Source organism: Gallus gallus, chromosome 2 (assembly GCF_016699485.2).
Source record: "Gallus gallus isolate bGalGal1 chromosome 2, bGalGal1.mat.broiler.GRCg7b, whole genome shotgun sequence".
Classification (NCBI taxonomy): Eukaryota; Metazoa; Chordata; class Aves; order Galliformes; family Phasianidae; genus Gallus; species Gallus gallus.
The window spans coordinates 27,951,386-27,979,340 of record NC_052533.1 but is presented as its reverse complement, the minus strand read 5'-3'; the positions used below and the strand labels follow the sequence as shown (position 1 = coordinate 27,979,340).

Sequence of the window (27,955 nt, the reverse complement as noted above, 5' to 3'; positions counted from 1 at the left end):
GAAGGAGACTGGGAATGGCCCTTTGCCCTTCCAGGTTTAGTTTTAGGTAATGCTGGGCATTTCTTATGTCTGTTGTATCTGCAGATCTGTGGCACTGCCACTTAGTTATATTTGCCTCTCTGTCTGTTTGAGTTACCCTCAAACATTTAATACGGTTTTATAACTAGCTAGCGTAGCTTTCACCCATCTTAGAATGTATCAGGGCCCAGGCACAATGATGCATCCCAGGCTCTTGCGGAGTATTGGAGCTCCTGCATTAACCACCGCGGCACTGTAGGACAAACACGGTTGCCCTGAGCAATAGGAATTGTCAAGTCTTAAAACTTCTCTTAGCATATGTGACACATCACACATCAGCTTATGTTCTACTGCCACATCATGATGTGATCTCTCTTTTGTTTTCTTACATAATTAGTTGGTAATTCGCTGACCATTTCTGCCACTGTGTTTTGTTTTAAGCTGATTTTCAATCTGTACTGTCTTCAAATGTATGAGCCAATTTGTGACCACTTTTTGCTAGCTAAGCAACATGGACTTGTATTTTTTTAAAAGTATTAAAACAAAAATCTTGATCCAAAATATATTGTTTTGAAAGATACATTTTTTACAATGACTTTATAAGAACTTTAAGTCTGCTACTAATAAAAAAATAAATATTGCAAATAGTCCCTAACTGGGCAGTTTGCTAAGTTGGTGTTTTATTCCTTTTATAATGCTAAGGAATTTAAAAGCTAGAAAAGCTGGCATTAAACTGAAAGGGCAATGGAAAGTTGGTAGCCTAAACATTTGTTTTGATTCATATGGAAGGAAAAAATTTGGACCAGATGCTTGAAAGAGCTCAGAACCCAGCAGCCCCCATTGTTCTTCATTTAGGTGCCTAAATGGTAACAGTCGGGTGTGCAGCTTTCTTGAAAACTGATCCTTTTGTGTTGAGGCAGCTTTTAGGCATCAGCCTATCTCTTCCTGACTATAGAATTTAACTGTAAACATTTTATTCCAGAATTGTCCCTCTTCTGTATCCTTCAAGCATTTGCTTGTTAGTTAAGAGATCTATTCTTAAAATTGCAGGACTGCAACCCCTTCAGATTGTTCTGAGTTTTAAAAATATGTCCTACTCATATTATTTTCATGCTGGAGACCTAATGCTCTGCATCTAACATTTTGGTAATACATTTTCAAGGAGTTCATCCAGGCTGTGGACTTTTAGAAATACAGTGTGGTCATACGTTCATATGCTTCAGGCTTAAAATTGTGAAAAATATAGAATACTTTAAAAAACAAGGACTGTGCACTTTCTTCTATGCAGTAAGCTCTCAATCACAGAAAGTGTACCATGAGGCTAGTATGTAGGTTGCTCTGAAAGTAATACCTCCTATTTGTTTCCATGGAAACTACAACTGATACAAAGAGCATAATAACACTTATTTGCTTAAGAAAATTCTCAGCCACAAAACACTATTTTTTAATATAGTCACCACCATTAGCTATGCATTTTCACCAGTAAAGAACAAGAGCTCTCATGCCATGGTTGTAAAAATCTGCATAGCCCTCTGGAATGTTTTTTGTCTTTCATGTTGCTGTCACCACTGTTAAAACACACCACTCACTTACTCACTGTGCTCACATTCACTGTTTGGTCTCCATAAATGTCCGGCTAGAGTCAGTGAATGTTAGTAGGTGCCATTTTTTCCACGTGGAGGAATTCCATGGCACCTGCTGCTGCCATTTTTGCATGGCAACAGAACACATTATTGGCGAGAATGTTCAGCCTCTACTGCCACACCACCAAAATCTGCCTCTGACATCATAATAAAATAAGAGGCATTACTTTCAGAGCAACTGTCGTATATGGGATGCTTGCAAGTCATTATGCTTACTCTTCAAGGTTCATAACACATGGATTATCATAACATACATAATTACAAGACTGGGTTAAATCATTATCAAACATAACATCTAGTGTGCTTTCTTATAGTGAAACATATTGGCTCTTAATAAGTTTACATAACTTCTTCATGTAAATTTTGTATACACGCAGTTTAAGTGCCATTTGAACTTCCATTGTGTTATGCGTGTAGTGGACCTTATTCAAAAGATCCTTTGGGCTTCATTCTTATATTACAAGTTCTTTAACTTTAGAAATAATAACTAAAATGAGAGGACTGTAAGTAGTCTTCAAAGAGATTTTTAACAAACAGCCCACCATGCTACCCTGCACCTCAAATGCAGAGAAGATAGGTGGCTTTGAAATAAATGTTGGAAAGAAATCGAAATGTTGAATTTCCAGCTTTGCATAGACTTCGTGTACAAATTTGCCCGAAAGAATTTTGCGTGGAAGCACTCAAGCAGTCCACTGTGCTGAAAGTTAACACATACAGGCCAGCACAGTGTTCTTGTCAATGTAAACTGTTCCTTTTGAGAAGCAAATATATTATTTTGCACAGATCACCCCGACTATATTCCTTACAGGAGTCCCTGTGTAGATCCACTTGTTTCATTCCTGTCAGAGTCCCCTCAGAGTGGTTACTAATTGCTGGGTGAAAGAGCAATCAAGTTATTTTTGAGCAGGTCTGGGACTTGGAACAATGAAAAGCACTTTTTATTTTATCATTTTAAGTAGGGACATTTTTATCATTTTGTTGATTTTTTTTTTTTTTTGAGCCAATTATCGGCAGATGTGCGTTAGCGAACCATATGTATAGAGGTGATGTACAGATATATTTCTCTGCCTCAAAAAATATTCCAGCTTCTTTCCAAATGCTGTGTTTGTTTGGCTGATGTACGACCTCAGCCAGACATTTTTATGAAATTGAATCCAGATCAAATGGAATTGCCTGCTAACTGATTGGATCTCAGTGCTTGCCTTGATCGATGTTCCTCACCCTTATAGAAAATGAGTAGTTGTCAGGTTATCTGGGATTTTCTACATAGGTTCCTAAATGCTATCCATAAATCTATTTTACCTTCTTTGACAGATGCAAATACCACATCCTGCTAGCATTTGAAGACTACAGAAACATAAGTTTGGTAGCATCTTGTTCTAGAATATTTTATTTATTTATTTTTCACATTGAGACTGTGCAGTTCTCTGAGTCTTCATGCATTGCCAACGAACCAGCTGCTGAAAACCCTGTGCCTTCCCTTCTTGTTTGACTGAGTTTGATCAGTCATATTGTCCAATTTATCTTGGTTCCCATCAAAGTTTCATATCCATTTCCCTGTTTTATTACTCCGGTGTAAAATTCTCCGCCGTCTCATTCCATAGCACTAGAAGCTGTTATGAATTGCCATATTGTGAATTGTCTCTCCAAGATCTAGGAACTTATACCCTGAGACTGAACTGGAAGAGATCGGACACCCAAGTTTTTTCTTGCATGTCACAGACTGACTCATTGCCAGAAGATATTGAAGTCTGGCTTCTTTTGCTGTATTTTTCAAGTCTAAATGTAAGCCATTAATATACCTGGATATTTTTCACTACTGTTGTTATTACATTTCTGTACAGAGCTCTAGGAAATTGTGTGAAGGGTGCTATATAAATGTACAGATTAGAGTGGAGTGGATTAAATAGGACTGGATTTCTGGAATGCACATCATCCCTTTTCTATGAGTTCTCATAGTGTGGTTAGAGCCAGCCTGTACTGCATGAAAATTTTTTTGTGATGTCCATTTAACCAATAAATCTGTCATCACTGACTGGTCTCCATTTCCTCTGAAATAAACAAATCACTATTAGGTTCTTTGAAGCAGCAGACTGCCAGGAAACACAAAAGTCACTTTTGCTTCATCCACGGAGATAAAGTAGTTAGTAAGTGGAAATGAGCTGCAACTGAAGGAGCCTCAGTGTTCTCACACCTGCTAGAGAGTACAGTAGATTTCCACACAGCAGGAATTCAAACAAACCTCAGATCACTGTTTTCAGTGAAAGTGAGCTTACTTAGCCAAGAAATGAATTGCAGGCCCTTGGAAACTACTTAAAGAAAGCCAGTTTCATAGGGACGTAGGAAATTTGAAAACAGAGTCCAGGATGTCTGTGACATCCATGGAGTCAGCTGCTGCTTGCCCTGTGCCATGCTTCTGACCTCTACTCTTCTCTGAGTCCCATTTTAAATCAGATACTCCTCCTCTTGCTGCTCCTGGTATTTCACGCCATGGAGTACTTTTCTGCTCCTTAACTTCCTTTACCATCAAGTGTTTTCACATGTAACTTTGCATCTGCTTTGTCCTTATGCTTGAGCTGGTTTTTATTTCATCGCAGCCTCTGTTTCCCAACAATCTGTGCCCTAAGCCTTACCTTTTCTTCAGTGTGAAAAGTTAGTCTTGATGAGCAAGAAAGTTCTCAAATCATTTTGGTTGATCTCTACTGAAGTATTTCCGCTGCTCTAACAGTTTTTGGAAGTTACGTTTGTGACAGGCTAGCATGGTTGTTGCTAGGTTATGTGAGTCATTTTTAGGTTGTTAACTAGGATAGTTTATTTCTTCATAAAAATGAGGGAAAATATTCAAGTTAAAGTTTGCTGTTATTTTCAGCAAAGTAACATTAAGCTTTATTCCTAATAAAACCTGATTTTTGACTTGTACAAATGCCTGTGGATATGAAAAATACTAGAATCTGCTAAATGAAACAGATCACATGAGAGAAACAATCAATAATAGAAGAAAAGTTACCTTCTTGTTGGGGAAGAGGTGGGGGGAAATTTAATGATTATTCATTAGAGATGGAACCCTGGCCCAGCAAAATCTAATAATAATTTTTAAATAGGGCAGTATTACAGCATTGTTTATAAAAATTGTCGAAAAAACCTTCCAAATAACTTTATCCATTCCCTTGCTTATGCTTGTTTCTAAATCATTTGATGCTCATTAAGAGTTTAACATTAGTAATTTGTCCTTTTTGGAAAGCAGTGTTGTTACAGTCTCACTGAAAATTCTATCTCAGATGTGAATCCTCAGCAAGTAATATTTTTGCCTTTAGTCATATAAATAAAATATTTATTCTATTCCTATCCACAATCTTTTAAGTGACTTATTTTCAGACCTATGCTGACATTCCACCGTACTTTTTAGTGATAGCAAATTTAATACTTTGCATTTTGAACACACGATAAGGTAGAAACTACTCTTGTAATTACTGCAAGCATAAACATAGGCTGCATCCTGCCCAAATGCTTATTCTAACCTCCGTGTTCGGATTACCATCTGACACTTTGTGTATATAATAAGTTTTATAAGTTAAGATGGACTTTATAAAAAACAAAAACATGTTTTTACCAGTAGTGTCTTAAAGGGACATTCCTATATCTGTCCCTTTCCTGCCATGGACTTGACATTTGTACGCTCCCAGTGCAGTGTTGGGCTTCCTTGATGGTAAGAGGGGAAATGGGCAGAAGTAAAGACAGTCCTAGTGGAGCCATAGCAATGTAGTCTGCCACACACGGTCCTGAGCCAGGAGGTTACTGCATCACGTTTCCTGTGGGAGTGCAATGGAGATGTTCTTCTTCCTTTCTTATTTTCTCCATTGATTGCACCATTGATGGTGAGGTATAAAAACTCCTATGGTAGATGGCATAGAACTAAACCAGAAGGAGTATGGCATTTGCTGTGGTGCCAGATGCCAGATATGATTTGGAAAACTTCTAGAATGACATCAGTACTTTAGTTGACTGCCTGTATTTACCGACTTTCATTTAATCCCACATGCTTCTGTCAGTAATAGAATGAGAAGAAAGGCCTGTAGCTGCCCGCCATACGTATGACAGTTCAATTCCTACAAAATATATTGTTTGTTTATAAAACTGAGATTAGTTTCCAAATTACATTTGCCAAAACAGCCTGAAATGAATCCATTCACTTTCTCAAGAAGTACTTAGAGATTGTTTTGCAAATGTGATTTTAGTAGCTTCCAGTTGTTTAAAGAACCTTTTGTTGAAATGATACAACTGTTTAGTTCCTGATATATCACAGACATAATCTCATCATTAGGAATAAATAACAAAACGGTCAGAAGAATCAGAGACAATAGGACAGACTATAAAAGCTGAATTTGCTGAGAATACTGTATTCCAAATCTATCTGATGGGAATTAAAGAAATATGAAGTAGAAGATAGATAATCTGTTCATGTGTTATCTTTTTTAAAAATTTTTCTCCAATTACCATCTTTTTGTTGTTTCCCAGAGAATTATGTTCCATCACTAATGAGAAAGGATGATGGTTGTTCAGCTATGTCCAAATGAAGAAGCATCCACACATATGTTATCAGATGACATGTAGTTTATTGAATTGCCAGAAATTCTGTTTTTGCCACTCTAGAGCTGATCTCTAAAAGAATACAGGAAAAACAGAGAACATTAATAAAGAACAGGAAACTGTGAATACTACTTAACACTTAGCTCTACATAACATGAACTTCAAGGAATTTTAGTTATATGACAGCTATAAGGGATGTTTTTACATTTTAGCGAGCATATACGGGATCCTTTTTCCTGTTCATTCATGTGGTATCTCTGAAACTGTAAAGAATGCAGTGAAGACACAGATTTCTTTTCCAGATAAAAAAAATAATAGGGATATTTGAACAATTTTAAATAATCCTGGGACTCAAAATGGTGAAACTTCTGCCTCTGACTTGATAGCTAGTTTTGTAAAAGTCAAATGCTTGGAGCTTTACTGTTTGCAGTATAAATCTGATCAGCAAGATATTATTTTCTGAGAACGAATCTAATAATTTTCAGTGCTGGTTTACTATTTTTACTTTTTTTATTACTAATTAGTACTATTAGTATACTAATACTAATACTATTAGTATTTTTAACTATTTTTATTTATTTTATGTTTGTTGAGCATTGTTTGTGTGTGCTGAACTAAAATAGTAAATAGTATTTGTTATAATTTTTAAGCTGCCTTACAAGAACCTGAAGATGACTTATTCACAAATTCTGTATATCCATATTGCATAAAAGAATAAATTTCTTCCTGTATGCACTGCACAGCTTTTGTTTATACTTATTAAATCAAAGTTAAGAGTACTTTGAATCGCTCCTTGTAAGCCATGAATTCTGGAGCCTTGCATTTCTTATGCAGATGGAGATTCAGTCATGGTAGGAAAAAATGTTCTGGCTCTGCATTTGTTAGCCTCTCACACTTTTCTATTTTGTAATTGTTTCAGTGGAACAAAATTCTGTTAGAAAGGTAGCATCTTGGAGGGAAAAAGTTGCTGGGTTTCTAAAGCCATTTCTGCGGAGGGCTGGAAACAGCTGTAGAGACCTTGAGATGGACTCCTTCCATCTCAAGTGCACAGAGCAGAGAGGGAAAGTAATATGTCATGTGAATCTTCATGCTAACCAGACTCCTTGTGTGTTTATATATCGGCTCAAACTTTTTTCAGGACGTGTGACTTAGTAAGTGCATATGCATTACATCAGTTAGCAAATTCTGCTCATTGCTGCCTGCTTTGTTTCGGGTAAGATGGGGCATAATCTTCATCATCTGGAGTGAGAGTTAGAAACAGCGAGAATCAAGGCAAGCGAATACACAGAGGCTAGCCAGTGACAAGGGCATCTGCCTTCACGTCTTAACATCAGGAGTTGGGGGGGTGAAGCGGAAAGCATTTAGAAAGAAGGAAGCATTTCAGACAAGTACTTTGCTCCTGTCTAGAGTCAGCTATGCTTTGTCCAAGTGATGATTTGTACCGGATATAATATTACTATCTCTACATTTTTCTTCATATTGATTTAGAGTAAATGAGGAGCTGAACATCATTTTTGGCATCTCAACATTATTTCCTTTCAGGTTCCTAAACTACTTTTGTAGAAATATTGAATGCTTTGAGTAAAGAGGGGTAGAGATATCCCAGGATATCGTATTCATAATGATTCACAAAGTTTTGTGTCTGAGAGGAGGATCTCTGTGTAATATCCAATTGAAAATGGGATAGATAAATTTGATGATATATATTAGCACAAGCTGTAGAGAAATAGCTAATCCAAAACAGCCTTTTGGGTAACTGAAGTTCATTTTCCTTAGGAAAAAAATGGGTACAAAGGCAGTAACACTTTCTACCACTTCTTTCTTTTCACACACACATTGATGAGAGTTGCAAAATAATTTACTGTTCATATCCTGTGTGAGTGCTCTCTGGGATCATTATTTGTAAACAGGTTTTCAGAACTGGATTTGAGTGAATGACTTTCCTCTCTGTATTCTTCTACCAGGTTTAAAAAAAGGATGTGGTTCCCTTAAACATCTTATGTGTGGAAAGGATATTTCAAAACATCTAAGTATGCTTAGGAAGATGACAGTCTAAATACTGATAACTGATTTTGTCCTTAGGCAACCTGATGTGAGTTTCATAAAAATGAATGTCTGTTTTTAATAGCTCTCTTAGTGATAAATTGCTATCTTGCTTGTGCAATGATGCTTCTGTAATTTCAGAAGTTGCTTCCACTCTGAAACTAGTTTTTGAGTGATTGTGGCTTGCATTCATACTTTGTAAATATAATTCTGGGTGTTCAGGTCAGATGTCTATGAGTAAGGATGTCTTCATCTGATTAAATCATTCATTTATAAATTGAATAGCTCATACCCACTACGCAATTTGTCATGTAGAAGATATGCTGATTTATACCTACTAAAACTCATATTTTCAGATATTGAAGCATCTGAATTACTGTGTACCTCAATGGATCTGAGTATCTCTCAACAGCTCCCATGAGAGGTTGGCTCACCTTCTCATGAAGGCATATAAAGTTCAAGAAATGTATATACTATTGTTTCTTATTGTTTTTGTCCTTTTCTTCTTAGTTTAGACCCTAACACATTTCTTCCTCAGCCTTTTGCTGAAAATGAGTCTGAGGACACTTCACAGTTTGTTTTTTTTTTCCTATAATTCTTTCAATTACCACAGCCTTTGAGATAAATTATACTTGTGGGTTTTTATTTGTTTGTTTGTTTTTGCATAAGCATACTCTAAGGAATTTCAGAATTGTTCCAGTTAAGACGACTACTTTGAATGAGGGAAACAAGCTGCATTGTCATGTTGTACCTCATGAGAGGAGACCTGAACATTGTCCTGTCACCCTGCCTGCATAACTTTGGCTGAATCATATATAGTCTGACTTGTCCTTATCCTCCTTTTGTCCAGATCTGTTATTTAAAATGCAAAAATTTGAGGATATTATTTATATGCAAAGCAATATTCAATCTATGTAAATTTGGCAAGCTCCTGTCACAAATCATTTGAATAGGGATTGAAGTCTTGTTCAAGATAAGAACTGCTGTTTACAGTTAAATAAATCAGGAGACTAAGTTGAAGGTTATAACAACAGTGAGTTTTTTGCTCAGTGTTGCCTTAAAACCTGCTTTGGTATAATACCAATGATGGTGATTGCTGATATGCAGTGAACAATGCATTTTTTTTCAATGTCACAAAGAACTGAGCTGCAGTGTATTTGGTGCATTATTAGCTCTTGGGGGCATAGAATTTCATTTGTAATAATGCAGAGTCTTGTACAATAAGAAGGGCCCTTTAAGTAATATCGCTACACTAATACTGAAGAATTGTGTGTTGGAAACTTCTCTGACATTATCCATTCTGCATACGTTTCCATTCAAGGAAAGAGCTCCTGGGCTCTCCAAATTGTTTGAGGCAAATAAATGTCATGTTAACTGGGGAATTACCTGCCCAAGGCAGGTATTCTTCAGTGGTCGATTAAAGTTTAGCCTTTTCCAAGTAGTATTATAAAAATATATGTATTTATTTATTACCTTTGAAAATTTAGTAAGGTCACATATTAGTGCCTTGATAGTGTCCCTTTTCTGAGAGCTAATGAAGAATTTAGGTAGGAGCAAACAGACAGAAATAGGCTCCAAAGCAAAGCAAAATAAATGAAAACAAATCAGAATTAGTTCTTATCTGATTAAAAGGCCACCCACACAAGTAATCCTGTTTGTCTTGCATGTTACTATACATTTGAATTAATGCTCATTAATATGTTGAAGGATGATGGGTAATCTAAATTTCTTATCTGATCATCATTGGTGCAATCCAAAAAGGAAAGACCAGTGATTTTTTATGTTCACAGCTTTGCTGTACCTACTTGTTTTGCCGACAAAATGGAAGGCTGAATTGCATGAGAGTTAACTGCAAGACAAGTTTTATCCTTTGAAGGGCTTGAAGGGCTTATGTCATGGAAGTGACTGAAGAGAGAAGGGGCTGGTATTGAGACTTTCAACAGAGACTAGATCAACTTGAAAGAGGTGAAATCTATGGAACCGGAAGTAGAAGCCATCATTAAAAAAAACTGGTTTATGTATACTTTTTTATTGATGTGACTTAAAAGCTATGGGAACTAAAATGAGAACATCCTGTTATAATTGCATGACTATGACATTTTCTTCTTTAGCTTTAGGTCTGGATAAGCAGCTGAGTGCCAGAACACCAAATAAGCAAAAGATTTTAATCCCAAAATGGAATAGTTAGATGAGGTAAACAGTGAGGTCTTTTATGATGATGGTAGACCAAAGTCTGCCTTGGAAATGAGGTAAAAAAAATAAGTTGAAGAGAAACTTTAAAGGGAAATCACAACAGGAGTGATATACTGAGGTTCTCTGGTGAGTTAGGTAAAACAAATGATAAGCTTCCTCCACCCCTCTCTTTTTTTTTTTCTTTCTGTTCTGCATTTTGAGGCATGAGAAGATACAGATTTCCTGCTTTCAAAAAGAAAGTGAAAATATATGGGAGTAGGAAGGCACTAAATTGTGTTTAGATAAAGCTTAGTGTTCAGTTAAATGCACAGATGCATAAACACTTTTTATGCCTAAACCACTGTTTATACAGCAATGAGGATTTTCCATCAGTTTCTTCAATTAAACAGTAGCTGTCTCTTTGCTTTTTAATGGAAACAAGGCAGTAATTCATAAAAACATCACATACATCAGAATGTTATGCATTTTTATCTTTCATATGTACGTAGCATAGTCATAATTCTAATAGACCAACATTTTAAAGTCTTTCCTTTTGAATTCTGCCTCAGAGTTAAGAATTGGGTCCAATTTTGTTTAAGAAAGCTAGCATTTTGGATGGCACAAGTCAATATCCAGTTTTTGTTTTTGTTTAGAAAGTTGGAGAAAGCTTGTTTATGACCAGGAACATCTGCCAAATGGTGTGACACTATGATAAATTAACTATTTACTCAGACCCATGTTTACATCTGCAGAAGAAACTGTTGCTCCATGTTTCAGTGCCCCCAAAGGCCCATAAATCCCCTGGAAAACATTGCAACAGTGTTAAAAAACAAAACAAAACAAAACAAAACAAACAACAAAACAAAAACCAGTACAGTTACTCAGCAAGTACCTTTTTTATAGGACTGTGATGTAGCAGAGCATACTCAGTCCAGCATCTAAATTAAATACAAGCCTCTGGTGACATTTATTCATCTTACTGGAGTCGCTAGGGACTGCAGAAAGGAAAGGAGATGCAAGGCACCCTAGTTGGATGTCTTAAACAATCAGGCAGCAAGCAGACAAGTCCTAAAAGTGCTTTGTTACTGAGTAGCTTCCACCGGAATAGCGGGTAGTAGAGGGAATGAGGTTCTTCATCACTTAACTTTTCAACCTCTTCATGACACTGTGTCACACTATGGACAGTTGAGACTGGAAGTTCAATTTTTGTTTTATATCAATAGAAATTCTAAGCTGATCACAAAGATGGCTGTGCTGTCCCTCAGTCAAGGGCTTCTCCTTTGTCTCAAAATCCTGTGCAGGAATGTGAGAGGCCCATATTCTGGAGGCTATCAATGGATAAAAGAGACTGGAAAATCTCCTTTCTTAACACTAAGCTATGCAATTTTAAAGTAAGATACCTTAGATAAAAATAATATAATGTCCAATTATCTTATTTAATTGAGCGGAAACTCAGTGACTGAGTAGTTTAAAATTAGATGGAATGAAGTTTTATGTTGAGTAGAATAACACCCCAGGACTCACGTTGAACTGCTATAACTCATTTTGTTGGAAAGCTTCAGGCCTTTATTCCACTTCTTAATATATCCTTTGAATTTGTGCCATTTCAGAGCTGCTACATACTCTTTTTCCGAGCTGCCAAAACAGAATTCAGGAGGCTTTTTTTTTGAGGTTCAGAGGAGGGGTTTTTCTACCTCCCCTTCCTCACCCCATTAGCAGTGGCAAATGCAACATGTGCTGTTGCACAAAGTCCAGACTTCTAGTTGCTGGTTACTGGGATATCTGCTCAAATGTCAAAATCCCAGAATGTGGGGACTGACGTAGCTTATTTTACAGAATAATTAAATAACCTTTGTATTTCCAGTTTTACAACTTAAAGGACTGAGAAAGAAGTTACACTTACTCAGCCAGCATCTTCAATCATAATGAATGTTTCTTAACTTACCCCAGTAGAGATAGGTATTTAAAATGAAATTTGTTTAAAAGAGTAAAACAAACACTGTCTAGGATTGTAAAACTTATATAGGATTTACTATGCTTTGACATGCACTGTCAGACTCTTTCACTAGCACATTACCAGAAGAGCCTTTCCTCTCCAGGTAAGATGCAGTAAGTTGTATGAGACAAATGATGGAAGAGTCAGGACATACTATTTAACATTTTTGTGCCAAATGGCCTCTCTTATTTTGGAAAATAATAGTTTCTACTTCTGTGTTAATATAATGACCACAGAAAGACTTTCCATTACTGAAAAGGAGTTGGAATTGAAGCTGGGGACAAAATGACCTTCTGATTTTGTTATCACACTGTGAACTTGTGGTCTAATAATTGGGCTTTAAAGGATTTCTCCTCTCCTCTCCTCTCCTCTCCTCTCCTCTCCTCTCCTCTCCTCTCCTCTCCTCTCCTCTCCTCTCCTCTCCTCTCCTCTCCTCTCCTCTCCTCTCCTCTCCTCTCCTCTCCTCTCCTCTCCTCTCCTCTCCTCTCCTCTCCTCTCCTCTCCTCTCCTCTCCTCTCCTCTCCTCTCCTCTCCTCTCCTCTCCTCTCCTCTCCTCTCCTCTCCTCTCCTCTCCTCTCCTCTCCTCTCCTCTCCTCTCCTCTCCTCTCCTCTCCTCTCCTCTCCTCTCCTCTCCTCTCCTCTCCTCTCCTCTCCTCTCCTCTCCTCTCCTCTCCTCTCCTCTCCTCTTGTCTTCTAGCTTGGAAAAATTGTAAGACAAAAACAGCTGATTATCAGGACTTAAAAAGTAGTCATTGGAAGGTTTTCTGCCTAACATTAATGGATAGTAATATGTGAGAAATAAAAAGTGTCATGGTTGGCCTGAAAGACAGTAGTATAATTTTTAAAAACTTTTTTTTATTTTTTAACTCTTAGTATTTTAGTTTCCCCTGAAAGACAGGTAATTCTATTTAATTGCATGTGAGAAAGTACTTTCCACTCTTTTTCCATTTTTATAGTCAGTGTTATACTTCAGAACAAATGTTGTAAAGTAAACTGTGAATGAAATAGTAGACTATACCCATAACAATATCCCTAGTTGGTATAAGAGTGTATGTGTTTTTCTCTCCTTAAAAATGTCTGGATATCTACTAAGGTATGTTATAGGCACAGCTGGGACTGTTGGCTTCATTTTAATGCTTTCTGAGGGATTTACAAAACGTGTCACTAAAATATATGTGGGCATATGCATTTACAGAGAAATCTCTGATATTTCTTAAATAACCAGTCAGGGGTTACATTTGTGCCTCATACTGGTTGCTCTTATGCCATGTAAACTGAGCCATGTCCACCAACAACAGCCAGTAACTCAGAGAATGACCGCATGCAATTCCTTGTGAGGACTTGGACACTTACTCAGACTGAGATGGATAGCAATTTGTGATCCTGCAATTCTGTGAACTTCTGTAGACACTGCAGTGTCTGTTTAAGTGTATTCCGGAAGGACAGTGTTTTAAAAGGGGAAAAAAAAACTCCTGAGGCAGAAAAAAAGGACAAAAATTGTGCTAACATAGGATTAAGTAGACATATTGGATATTAGATTTGCTCCAGACACTGTTTCTTTCTGTCACATGCTCAACATATATAAAATTTTCATTACATCATTAAGGAGTCCCCGAGAAATCTGTTCCATGATGAATGGAAAAAAAATACTGCCAGTGTAACACACGTGGAAAGATTGCACTGAAAAATACCACCGTGAAATGTCTTCCTTTCTCATATAGCAGTAAAATAACTCTTGGAAAGAGTTAAAGTAAAATTATTGCTATCCATTTATAATTTCATAGAATCATTAAGGTTGGAAAAGACCTCTAAGATGATCTAACCTGACTGGTACCTACCACCAATATTGCCCAAAATATTTTCCTTTGTGTGACTGTATCCTGAATATCTACTTTGGAATGGGTGGGTGAAGCAATACAGAGCCCTAAAGAAACTCCGACTGTATTAAGATTCTGTAAGTCTTTCTACTTTTATTACTAAATATAGGAAACTAAAAACCTGGATTCTTTGGCTTATGTGCAAGATTTTTTATATTTGTTGTTTTTCAGGAACTCATACATTCGCAATAAAATTTTCAAAAAAGCAAACTTACGTCAATATTAATTTGACTTCAAGTTCTGCATATGTATTTTGAGAAAATCTATACATAGGAGTCTAAGAAAATAACTTTATATTATCAACTTAAGACATCTCATGATCATGCACAGAGCAAGCTGGGACATATAATGGGATCAAAATCAGCTCTGACATCATGGAGAACTAGTTCCACTGAAATTCTCGATCTTGCAACAGCCTTCCCTCACTGTAACCTAGGGAAGAACTTGTCCTATACTTACAAGTTGTCCTAGATGGCACACTCAGTTCTGTATCATTTGTTCCAGTGAAGGTACATGTTGCATCACAGTGTGGTCTATTACAAGGCTACCAGTATTACTATAGATATCTGATGTTTGAGAAGTGGGGGCAATGATATGATTCCTATATAACATCTATCTACCTAAGGAGGAAAAAGCATCAGACTTTATGCTCAGTGAAGTCTGGAAATTACACCTTGATTTCAGCAAAGTTTGGATAAGGTGACTATAGTCACTACATGTAGAAAAGTAAAGTCTATTTGCCTATGGATAAAACACAACAATAAATTTTAATTGGAATGATACTTGGAAATTCATAGTGAAGATTTATTGTACTGGTATCTGAAAAGTGAATAACTGAAATCTTTATAAGGAATAACTAAGTTTACGCCATCTCAGTGAAAGTGTTACTCACAGATGTCAAGAATAGTATCTTGAATGTCCAAATTTCTAAGCAACAGAAACATTAGCAAGAGCTGACTGCCATTTGGGAAGCAGACATCCTGGTCTTTCAATGGAATTTCCTGCTTTAAATGCAAAAGACTATCAAGGTAAATTTGAAAACATGTAAAACTAATGACCATTTATATAAAGAAATTAATTTAGAAACCAGATTTCTAAAATACATTGCTCAAGATATGTTTCCTTTCCAAATGTACTTTGGATTCTTAATAGTAAGAGTATCTGCTTATCTTTGTAGAGAATAAATACAATATAACTATTTGCATGATATTTCAATTCCAAACAGCACATGCAGGACGTATACTGGTATAATTTCTGGGACATACTTGGGATAAATACTGGGACAACTTGAACTATATTTTAACACAGAGATATGTTAAACACATACCTGTAAGAAAGCACCCCTGCAAAAAGCTCACCAGTTGTATTATATTGTTATTTGATTATATTCTTTATTGTTTAACAATTTTTGTGTTGGGTTTTTTTGTTTGTTTTTTGCTTTTTTGTTTTTCCAGGCAGAAATTACAAATGGTTCTTTGTTAAACATGAATCCCAGAATATTGTTAGCTCCTCCAGCATTTTTAGGGGCACAGAGCTTTTCCTTCTTCGTAAAGCTAAAATGAAAACTATAACTCAGTGTTTTTGGGAATTAAGATCTGCTGAGAGTCTGAGTAAGTTCTCTGTGTTATACATTCTTTTGTCTTAAGCAAGCACTTCCCTCCACTTTGTAGTGCTTTAGATCTTTCATGTATCATCTTTGCAGGAAAAAATCTGTTTTCATAATAATTTTTATATAAGAATAAGTCCCAGAGGAATATTATAATGCTTACTTTACAAGAGGTAAAGCTGCTTGTCAAGGGAAAGGCTTTGATCAGTCCAGTGCTGATGACTGAGGCATGCACTGTGTTTGGGATGGGCTTAATCTCTCTTCACTTTTATTCTGCTTCCTTTGAGTAGGAAGTGAGACACAAGAGAAGGAAGATTACATGAGATCCTATCTCAACTACCATTTTCTCCACTTAGTTGTCTTTCTTAAAGAAAGCTGTGTGGAAAATGTCCTGTTTTATTTTTATAAATCAACTCTTACTCAGGAAGTCTCACTGCTAACCTATGAGTAGATGATGGTGGCATCTCCCACCTTCATTAATGAAACTCTTCTGCATGAAAGCTAATTAAAGAAATGATTCTGTAAATAGACTAACAATCTCCATGTGTATCCAGTGCTGAAAGTAAGAGATGAGTCTCCAGAACTCTGAATGGGACTTGAAGTCCCACTAGATAAAATCTAATTTAAATGCATATTGAAAGGTTTCTGAAAGGGATATATTGTGATGAATTTCCAAACAGGTTTTTAGGTTTTGTTGTTTCTTACAAGATCTTTCAAATCTCTCATACTAATGCAAGCTGTAATTATACAGCTTATATTATTTTCCATATGAATATCTACAATGGCTTCCATTTTTGCAAGGTTTAAATAATAAGTGACTTGTATGTGCTGTATAGTGATATAGATCAGATGACCTGGCAGAAGCACATACTTTCCAGCATAGGTGTCTTAATAAATCTACAGCATTAGCTATCACAGTGTTATGAATCACTGTTTCCAATACTGTAGTATAATTCCTTGTAGTTGTACAGGAGTTGTACACTATATTGACTTGTAGTTTCAGGAGGCTGAAATAACAACAACAACAACAAAATTGGCAGTACTAATGAGTAGGTAATGGTTTAGGATGGTATATAGTGTGTTTCAGAATATTCACAGGTCTTGCTGTGCCACTTCAGTTCTTTTTCCTGGGGAGTGGATATAAGGCTGTTTAAATTGAAAGTTGTCACATATTGGGTTAGAATGAATTAACTCAATAAGCAAACAAAAATATGCTTTCATTAGAATGAAAAGATTTCATGTCGTCTTGACATCGTACTTGTGCTACTTGGCCATTTGCACAGGCAGTATTGTGAATTATGGAATTGAAGATGCTGTTCCAATTTTCAGAGGAGATTCTCTAAACACATTTAGTGAATTGTAGCCACAGATTGACTAATTGACAATGTTCAGTGATTTGGAATTGCATTTTTAACTGAACAAAAACTTCAAGGGATGCTGGAAAGCAATGAGCAATGTTTTAAACTCCAAGTAAGTTTACATATGAAGTCTGAGGAACCTCAAGTTGAAAATTTAGAAAAATAAATGTAATGGAAAAACTGTTTAGCGTTCTCTATTAAATGTAAAAAAATGTTTGAAACTGACCATTTCTGGGTAAATCTTGTTCTCACATGTAGTTGAAAGCAAAAGAGTAGGAACCATGTGGAGGACTCTACGCCAACATGTGTCTGTGTGAACTATTTCATTTTGCCAGAAAATACAGTTAACTATGAAGCACCAGAAACAATCAGGTCAGGCAATTCAGCTATATACCAGCATGTATTTCATACTCATTAAAAAATTTATATTTTCCTCTTTCTTAACATGCCTTTGCAAATATAGCAGAGCAAAGTTGCTTCTTCATCAGTGTATATCAGATAAATGATATTTTGCTAGATTATTGCCTAGATAATAAAGCACTTTTTCCTATGTTCATACTCCAGATATCTTGAAGGTTAAGAAAAAAGGCTTTGGCATTTAATCACATGCCATTGTTGTATCTTGTTGATGTTTAGGAGCTGGAAGACGTTTGTTTACGTTAGTGATTTAAATGAATGCAGAGGACTTAAGTTTCAAATAAATGCTCTCAGAAGTATTGATCTACTGAGAAGTGAGAAGTTTTTCACATTGATTTGTTTGTATAGATTATTTCATTTTAAAGTAAAATACCATCTAGTAGTTGTTTGTGGCAAACGCTTGAATATCATTTTTAGGAAGGTATGCAATTAAGAACATTTAATTTATCCATCTTCTCTATACATTTATAGTGACGTAAATTTAGATATAGGTTATTTATGGTAGGGACATTCTGTGAAAAATGTGAGAAAAAATTGAGAAACTGATCGTTGAATAACAATTGTAGGGGTGAAATTCTAATGGCCTGTGTCACAAATTATTAATGTTTGTTGTCACTACTCTTTTTCTGAAAATTCTTGTCTGCGATCTTACATTGCAGGTATTGACAGAAAGTTAATTTCTGTTTGAGGACAGAAGGTTTATGAATTATTTTAAGAAAAAATAGCAGGCACATTTTACATCTGATTCTGAGCATACTCAGCAGCAGATCTCTGTATCACTGATGTATTAGTGATTGGTATTTTTTTCCCTATTCTGTGAACAGATCAAAAGCAAAATTGCCAAAATGACCTATTCCACACTCAGATGCTGTGCTTGCTTGGTATGCTTTATCTTTCAACGATGTACAGCGAAGGAAACAGGAACTCTGACAGGACAATACAAATGTTGGAATTAATACCAGTCAGTTCTTAAAAGTACAGTAAGAGAATGGAGACTAGTACAATTAGGAATTTTTTCTTTTCTTTTTCTTTTTAATAATTTTTGAGCTAATGTTAAGCTTTGTAAAAATCTAAGCTTCTGAAATCCTTTTGTCTTTTACACAGTCATTTTAAACTTCTAATGCCTTTTTAGATGGTACTTTCTGCATCAGCTATCAAGAAGCATTTCTAATTACCAGGAGACATTAAAGAGATGTTGGAAACTAGTAAGAACAATTACGTGAAAGTGGTATGACCTGCCCCCCTTGAAGTAGCATTTAACTGCCTACATTATGTGACATCCAAAGAACAAAGGTTTGCAAAAAGAGACTGATAATGTACTAATACCTGCATGTTAGCTGTGTCTTCTGAGAGATTGCCAGAATTCATCTGGGAGAATGCAGAAGACAGACAACATAGATTGATATATTTTTCATCATGTGGTTTTTACCATCTGCATTTATTTTATGCGTTCCTTTTGAGAGGCAAGGACTGTAACTTAGATCCCCGTAGGCTTTGTTCTCAGACTCTACACCTACCATTTGGCATAAGATGTAGCCAGTAGAAGAAAACTAAGATTTTTGGGACTTTTTTCTTTGCTTTAGTTGCAACAGCTGCAAAACAGATGTAAGCTGACATTAGTTCTGCCAAAATTCTCTTCCAAGTCTCCCACCCATTTTCCACCAAAGAGAAGCTAGTCAGGTGATGCAAGCAGAGACCGAAATGTCAGGAATAAATGGGAGCTCCCAGTCCTGGTTCAACAGAGGCTGTTAAAAAGAAGCAACAACAACAACAAAAAAAACCACCTCTGTTTAGGGCTCTGAAAAGTAGAACAATTACAATTTAACGTAATAACATTTCTAAGAATTAGTGTTCTTTGTAGCACGATGTCAGTAGGAAGTAAAAGGAAAACAGCATATGAACCACAGTGGCATTATAGCAAAGAAAATCAGATGATGGCAAGAATTCAAAACTGGCATTCACCTAATGACTTAAGTCTCTTTTTAGATATTTTTTTTTTTAGTATCTCAGATGCATTAAACAAAATACCATTGTCTTACTAGCCAGAACTTTGCTAAAAGAGATTCACAAAGATGGCAGTTCTTCTGTTGCATGGACCTCAGTTCTGAGAAGGGGGAAGGTGATCTCTCTCTCAGGTTTCTGAGTACCTCCAATTTTGAATTTAACGTGATTATTTTAGAATATCTTGACTATTGTAAGTTTCTCTAGAAAGTATGGATGTATTTCTTACAAAAGAATGATTCAGTAGAGATATTGTCAACAATGTAGTCAACGAGACTCGTGGTTTCTAAATTTGAGCTAAATTGTAAAAATATCCTAAATTCTTAACATTTATGGTGTATCAAAGAGGGTAAATATAAACACTGAACAATAGAAAAATATATTAGCTCACAACTGAGCTCTTCCATGTATTTTATGATTTCTTGATGTCACTACAGCAATGAGCTTGAGGAGCTAAACTTGCAGTTCTGTTTCCTGAAGACAGTTGTGTGGGCACCTAAAGCTATGAAGACTGTTAGTAGCTGTAGTGGCATTGACACTGAGTTTGTCTGTCAAGGTTCAAAGATATTACAGACCAACACACTAAAAGTAATACAGATATGAAAACTCTGTTACAGGAAAGGTAAGCAGGTATACTCTCTAGTCAAAATACAAATGTGTTGTTTGACCTGCCTATGCCATGAAGAATAAGGAACTCTGTAGTAGGCCATGGCAACCCAGACAGGTGTGTGTGTCAAAATGAGAAATCATTTAGGGATTTGTGCGCAGAAGAAATTTCCAGCATGTCGGCTAGGGTCTGCCTAGCAAGCAGCATGGCAAATGCATTCAGTGGCGTGCATCAAAAAGAAAAAAAGTAACTAAAACTTTGCCACTGTGTCAGTCTGCTGATGAAATCAGGCTGCTGACATAACTGCAGCTGCCAAGTATTTTCAACCTGGCATTTACTTAAAGGTAGCATCCAGCAATGGCAGGAATGTCTGAATAATCAGATGTCCATGCATGCTTTTATTCACACAGGGTCTCTGTGGGCTGTTGTCACCAGCAGTGCTGAATTCTCTGTGCTGGCAAACATGAAGGACAAATGCTACTGTTGCAGTTACATTTCCTTACATCAGTATCCCAGACACCTGAAATTTAGATTCTGATGCCATTTATAAATTGAGAACACAGAACTATGAGTGTGAGCTTTGGGTATTAGCCCAAAGGATGACTTGGTTTATTAGGGTATTACTGGCTGAATATTAATTCTAGTTTCCTCTCAGAACCCTTCACTTGCAGAAAAAGTGTTTGTTTCAGTTACTTACAGAGATTAGGATCCTCCTGAGAGATGCTTGAATGAGTACTTGCCTTTGACTATTAACCACAGCAGAATTTAACAGCCACTTAACCACAAGTTCTGTTGCTTTTCATGGCTTTTGTCTTTATTTGCAGTAATGAAATTTCAATTTTGAAATTGCCACCTATAGATGTATTACTTTTATTTAAGGTCAAAGCATTTAACTTGGAAAATGGTTATCCCTGGATCTTTGTTATAATTACCAACATGGGAATACTGCTTTGCTCGTGGCCTTACATGGGCACAGGTTTACCCAGGATGCTAAGAGGATTTTAACAATGGCTTGCATGAAATATATTGCTGTGTCATTCTGTAGGTAAGCAACATGCACATCCACCTGCTTTCAAACATATGAAACTGTTGGTATAAGGAATAGCAAGTCAGACTGCTAAATAAAATGGTTCAGAGATCTCTTTTCAGTGGAAAGCTATGTGTATATTGTTACAAGTGAAACATGAAGTTACAGTGACAGTATAACTAACCAGTATAAAGGAAAAATGTTCATTTTGGTTTGAGGTGGTTTTGATCTGTCAGGTTTTCTGTGCCAAGTCTGGATAATAGACCTTGGCTCCATGCTGTACCCAATGGGTGTGCCTTATAGTGGAGTCTTTCCTAGAGAAGCTCAGCTGCTGCTAGGGCTGAGCAGCTCCCATACCCACTCAGCCACTTTGGTATATGCCCTCAGTACACACACCAACAGGACACCACATGTTTGAAACAAAGCTCTGTGTCATGTCTGCACAAGTTAAGAGGTTCAGCGATTTTAAGCTATCAGCTTTAAAATATAGATTAAAAACTCTAGCACTGAGTCAAGTATCAACAACTTCCTTGACTGAAAAAAATCCAATCCTACTCTTCTACACAGCAGAGTAACTGATAAAAAGTAAAACCTTTACAAAATGCCTTTATACCTTTACAAAATGTAGTTAGTTGCCTGTAGTTTTGAAACCAGATTCACTGGCCAGTTGGACTATCTCAGGCATGTTGATGATTCATTTGACACAGAGTTCCAGGGAATGATTTCTTATGGGCCTTTTCATTTGGATGTTGATGCAGGTTTCTATTTAAATAAGCAGCTGAAGTGTGAATTTATCTGTGACATTTTTAAGATGGTTCATGAAGCCAGAATTTGACTAATGATACTCCTACTGTTCTCTTGCTAATTTTGGATTTATACACGTTGTATCATTCTCAAACATATAAATGTCTGGTCCTCCTCTGTTTTTTTCTTCACTCTTCTTCTTCTCTTTTCTTTCTTTTCTTTATTTTTTTCTTCCTTCCTTCCTTCCTTCCTTCCTTCCTCCCTCCCTCCCTCCCTCCCTCCCTCCCTTCCTATGTCTGTCTGTCTGTCTCTCCTCCTACCATTTGATCTCTTTTATTTAAACAGCCTGTACTGATAGCCTCAGAATTGCTATCACTGAGCCCAGTAGTTTGGCTCAGGACTGAACGTACCTCCTTCTGAGGAACCTGAAGGGTGGTTATCAAACTTTGAGTAAAGCTCTTCTGTCACCAAATGTATTCCTTAGGTGATCAACTGTAGCAGTAAGAAATTTCCTATACTGATACCAACTATGTCATAGCATCCTTACCTACACCTTGGCTTGAGTAGGAGAGGGTCCGCATTATCACATGGGATGTGCTTGCTGTTTTCTTTCTGATGTTTGTTGAATTTCTTATGAATTGTCTGTTTCTTTTCACCAAAAACATAAACCTTAAAGTGTATTCTTTAAAATGCTTGAGCTTAAGTGAAATAATAGGAGAAGTATTTTAAAATATTACTCATTAAAACAATAATCAAAAGATATACATCCTGCAATGTTTGGATGCACTGAGAGTTGCCAAAAATGTAAAGAGTTGAAGCATTGCAGAAATTCTACAGAGAACCATTACGGAAATGAAACACTGCAAGGTTTTAGAGCTAATGTTTGACATGCATGAATGGAAGTAGCAGCTCATATCTGCCACAGTTTCTGTTGTTTTCCTGATTTACGGGGAAGAATCCATTGGTATGAAGACAAGTGTGTGTTTCTGAAAGAAGAAAGTTTGAAGAATTTAACTTATGCAGAGGACAGATGTGTTGTTAAATTTGAGGTTGTTTCCTATTTAGCTGTACAATTCCAACACTTCAGTGTGTCTTTTTTTTCTTTTTCTTCCAGATTCCCAAGAAGGAAACTACAAGTCAGAGGTCAACAGTAAACCCAGGAAGGAAAGGACAGCTTTCACCAAGGAGCAAATCAGAGAGCTAGAAGCAGAATTTGCTCATCATAACTATTTGACCAGGCTGAGGAGATATGAGATAGCAGTAAACCTTGACCTCACTGAAAGACAGGTACTGATGCAAAGCAATCAACTTCAAATGCTTGCTCATTATTTGTTGTTTAGTGGTTAGTACCTCTTCAAAGCAGAGCTCTTGCTTACATTATTTACAAATATATAAATATATCAGATTGAATGTTTGTATCAAAGAGATGCACATCTATTATCTGTTATGCAAGTAATCTTTATTTTTACATGTGCCACATACAGATTAGATTCATCTTGGAGGCAGAGATGGAAAATGAAGACAAAAGTAATATGTATATTAAAGTGGTGCATATCTTTTCTAATCTATCCACACTGATGTGGCTGAGAGTGGTAGGACCCAAGTACTGCGTGCACAAGCAGTCAGTTTGCCTGCATGAAACAAATATGAGCATCTTGTTTTAGCCTACTAAATGTATGCAGTTGCCATTTGTCCAGAGTTTCTGAACATCCTGTTTCCAGATGGCAGCAAGAATGGGAACACCAGCAAAACTGGAATACAAGCATTTTTAACCACTTTATCTTACCCAGTGCTGTGAAAACAGAGGAGATGATGGAATTTCTTATCACTGTTACTGGTTTCCTGCTCACCAAGCTCTGGTCCGGGAAACACTTCTGCACATGCTCAAGTTTCATTGTGCATGTTGTTACATTGATTTCTAATGGAAATGTTCATGTTAAATACGTACAGAAGTGTTTCAAGATCTTATCCCAGCGTACTAAATGGGTGGTCAAGTTACCTTTCAAACAGTAATTACACTAACACATGCATTTTAAAGATGTGTTTTATTAAAGGCATTTAGAACAGTGGACCTAAGAACATCAAATTTGATGAAATGTTACTGTTTTATCACTGAAGTTGAAAGCATTTTGCACACCCATAAGCACTCATTCTTTCTTCAGGAATCAATGATAGACAGAGAGATTGCTTTAGATACAGTCGGTAAGATGACGATGTATTCAAGAGACAGCATTAAAATAACACTGAGTAGAGATAACTATCTATATGTGTGTGTAGAGTCATCAGATCACCCTATTATTACAATAATAACATTTGAAAAATATTTGGAGAAATACTGTATGTGTAAATATTTTCACTGACCATGTTTTATGATAAGAGTAATACCATGAACATTATATATGAGAAATTATCAAATCAGTTGCTTTGAGCTTCATTAACATCTTCTATAAGTAGACATCTCAGTTAGAATCTGTCTTTTGCTATATATGAACACTCATTCACTCACACATGTGAACAAAACATTTTCTTTGAAGGTTTCTAGAGAAATTTTTTTCTTCCAGCTTGGCAAGCAGAAGCCAACACTTTTTTGTTTGACATGAAGATGATACTAGGTTCTACTGGTTCATTTTCCTTTATTGAAATACTCCTCTTTATAAAGCATACAATTTTGTATCAAACAACTGATACCTTTCTGCCCTTTTCTTTTTAAATCCCCCTGACTCAGGTAAGCCTTGACAATTAGATTATCTTCCACACCTCATTTTGAGGAGGAACAAATTCTTGCCTCAGTAACAAGTTAAAATCAATGTAAAACTAAGCAGCAACAGCAAAATTTCATAATTGCTGTGCAATTTTATGGGAAGTAATCTGCTGATTTTGGAAAACATATTCCCATTTTCAACAGTAGTTAATTTGACCTGGAATTTAACTATTGTCCCTGATAAAATTTTTTATTCTTTCCTTTAAAGATCAAATTGATTAGGAAGTAGATAGATTAAAAGGATTTAAGATACTGTAAAGGATAAATACTGAATAGTGTCTCTGGAGGACAAAAGGCATCCTATGCAAGACTAGTGCTGAGAAATCATTTAAGTTATGGGTGTATTTGTTTTCTGGTTGTCAGTAATGACAGTTCTGTGCATTATCCTGGCAACTGTGATAATTTCTATAGAATTATAATTAGTCTACCTAATTATCATATCTAATTCTTCTGTGCTTCCCCAGATTGTCAAAGAGTGATAACTGAGCTGTTAGAGATACCTCCCTCCCTTCCTTCCTTCCTGTTTCTTTGCTTTCCTTCCGTCTTCCTTTTTAAAACCACTCTTATTTAGAAAATAAAAAATATTTGTCTTCATAGAATCCAGTTCAATATCTTGATGAAATAAGGTAGTATGAGAGAAAAAAAGAGGCATAGTGTAAAATCTATATTGTTAATCCAAAACAAAAGGAAAATTGAAAGGGAAATCTAGGCATAGTTTTTGGATTCTGGATCACACTGAGCCAGGTAGTGGTGTAATTTCTAACGTTATCAGTTAGAAGTCTCTTTTTTTTGAAAGCAGATATTTTGCTTTGATGCAAAAATAGTCAAGGAACTGAGTATGGGTTTCCCTGGTGTATGGCAGTCTTCAGAAGCTGAAAGCAGTAAATCAAAAGGCTTGAATCTTCTTACATATTTGTTTTACAGTTACTTCAGTGATTTAAAAAATGTCCAGAAAAAACTCTAGCATGAATCTGCTGTGGGACTAATTTTTCTTTCTTTTTCAGTGAAGAAACTGAACTCATATTCAGGACCTGTCTTTTCATCATTAACGGAGTGAATGATTATTCTTGAGTGGGATAATTGCTCCTATTTGTTTACATGCTGCTGTTATTCCTTTCATTTACTAGCTGTTCCAGCTGAGGAGGTCAGATTTGATACCTATTTTAAACATATACAAGAAAACATTCCTTTCTCTAAAAATCATTATTACTAAATAAGAATACAGTGGTGGGGTTCCCCAGATCACTATCTCCAGTGATGCAGCCTTTTTACAGAAATGCTATTTCTGAAGTAGTTTCCATATCCTGTATTAACACAAAGGCTGCAGTCTAAAAAAATAGTACCTGGTTGGCAGTAGTTCCTTTGTTTGATATCTTCGAACGTGCAAGTAGTTATAACTTCTGTTTTATCACAGACTGTATAACTGTTTATGATGCAAGCTCTTGAAGCACTGAGTTTGCACAAAGAAAATTGAAGTTTGCTTCAGCTGATGACAAAAAGCAGTGGATATCGTATGAACTAATGTATCCCCTCAGAAACCAGATTTCAGACCTAATTATTTTGCATATTTTTTTCAGAATTCTTTCTTTGTCCTTCTATATTGTTTTCTTGTCCTCCCTCCCTCCCTCCTTTCCTTTCCTTCCTTCCTTCCTTTCTCTCCTTCTCTTTCTCTTTTTTGCTTGCTTTCTTTTCTCTTTCTCACTTTATTTTCTCTCTTTCCTGCTTTCTTCTCTCTCTTTCTTTCCCGCTTTATTCTCTTTCTCTCATTTTCTTTCTTTCCTTCCTTCTTTCATGACATTATATTATTCAGAGTGAAGAAGAGCAAAAAATAGTCTGAGAAAAGTATTGTTGTGTTACAACTTTCAGTTGTTTCCCAAGATGTGAGATAAATCATGGAGTCTATTATCTCAAGAAAGCTTTATCTTCCTCTTGACTATAGTGGTAATTTCAACCATACGTTGCAGCTTAAGAGGCACTGACCAACTAACACTTCATAATTACCTTTCTGGCATTTAATCAAGCTGTAGAAAAAACATATGTTTGACCATATTAAATGCTATATAAGGGTATTAAAATTTTCTACAGTCATCAAAGTAAGATGATTTGACTCCATTTGACTTTTGAAACAATTTACAAAATCAATTCAAACATAAATGACTCATGGAAGGCCATCTCACAAAAATAATAATGAAAAAATCCACACAGCATATGGATCAGGAGAAGGAATTAATCCTATTGCTCCCTAAAAAGGAAACCTGAGTTACAAGACAGGAGAAAGAAATGAAATAAGTACCTCAAATGCCTAGATATTAAGAATGCACTTTTAGAGCATTATAAGCACATCTGGTGATAGGATGGCTCTATTATGGTATTGTAAGGATTCCAGAAGTATAGGTACATATAATTCCTGCTCCATGTCCTATGGAGTGCACTCACAATCCCTGCTCAGTCAGCAGTTAATAATTTTCAGCTGGCAGCCCTCTATTATATTTTGAAGAGCCAGTTAGACTAAAAAATATCTTAGCTCCCTAGATATTTGTAACCTTGACAAGCTCATTCTTGGCTTTTTTGTACATCCAGATAAACTTGGAGAAGGTTCCATTCAGGCTTTTTAATATCTCGCTGTGGGATGAGGAGAGGAAGCAGCTGCAGTGGGGTATCAGAGGCGTGGTAAAATGGACATTTTTATGGAGCTGATCTTGCCAAATATAGAAAGAGTAGGAGATCTTTCCACCTCACAAGATCTTTTTGCATGGAGCTAATCAAAAGAGCAATGTTACAGTTCTGTAGGCTAGATAAGGTTACCGGAATAAACAGACAAAATACGTAATGCTTCTGTTTGCCAACATAAACAGAAAATCCCACCTAGTCAGATCAAATTCTGCTGATGGCAATGAGAAGGTTTATTTCTCCTTAACTTTAATTTCCAATATCCACCCAGAAGCCACCAGTCATTTATAAAATGCCTGAAACTTTTGACTGTGCATTGACAAGGGATGCATTTTGGTCAAAATGAAGAGTACTTTTGCGTTTGTTTTTGGTTTTCCTATATGTAGTACCAACATGGATAGATTGACAAAGGAAGAACTTCTTTAATG

General features: G+C 36.2%; 1 protein-coding gene across 1 annotated transcript in view; it reads left to right on the top strand.

Annotated features, from left to right (window-relative positions):
* Window positions 1-27,955, top strand: part of MEOX2 (mesenchyme homeobox 2) — a 53,106-nt gene that overhangs the window by 15,846 nt on the left and 9,305 nt on the right. The window contains exon 2 of the mRNA NM_001005427.2: window positions 23,211-23,383. Coding sequence (NP_001005427.2) covers window positions 23,211-23,383 — 173 coding nt within the window. The remainder of the gene's footprint in view (window positions 1-23,210; window positions 23,384-27,955) is intronic.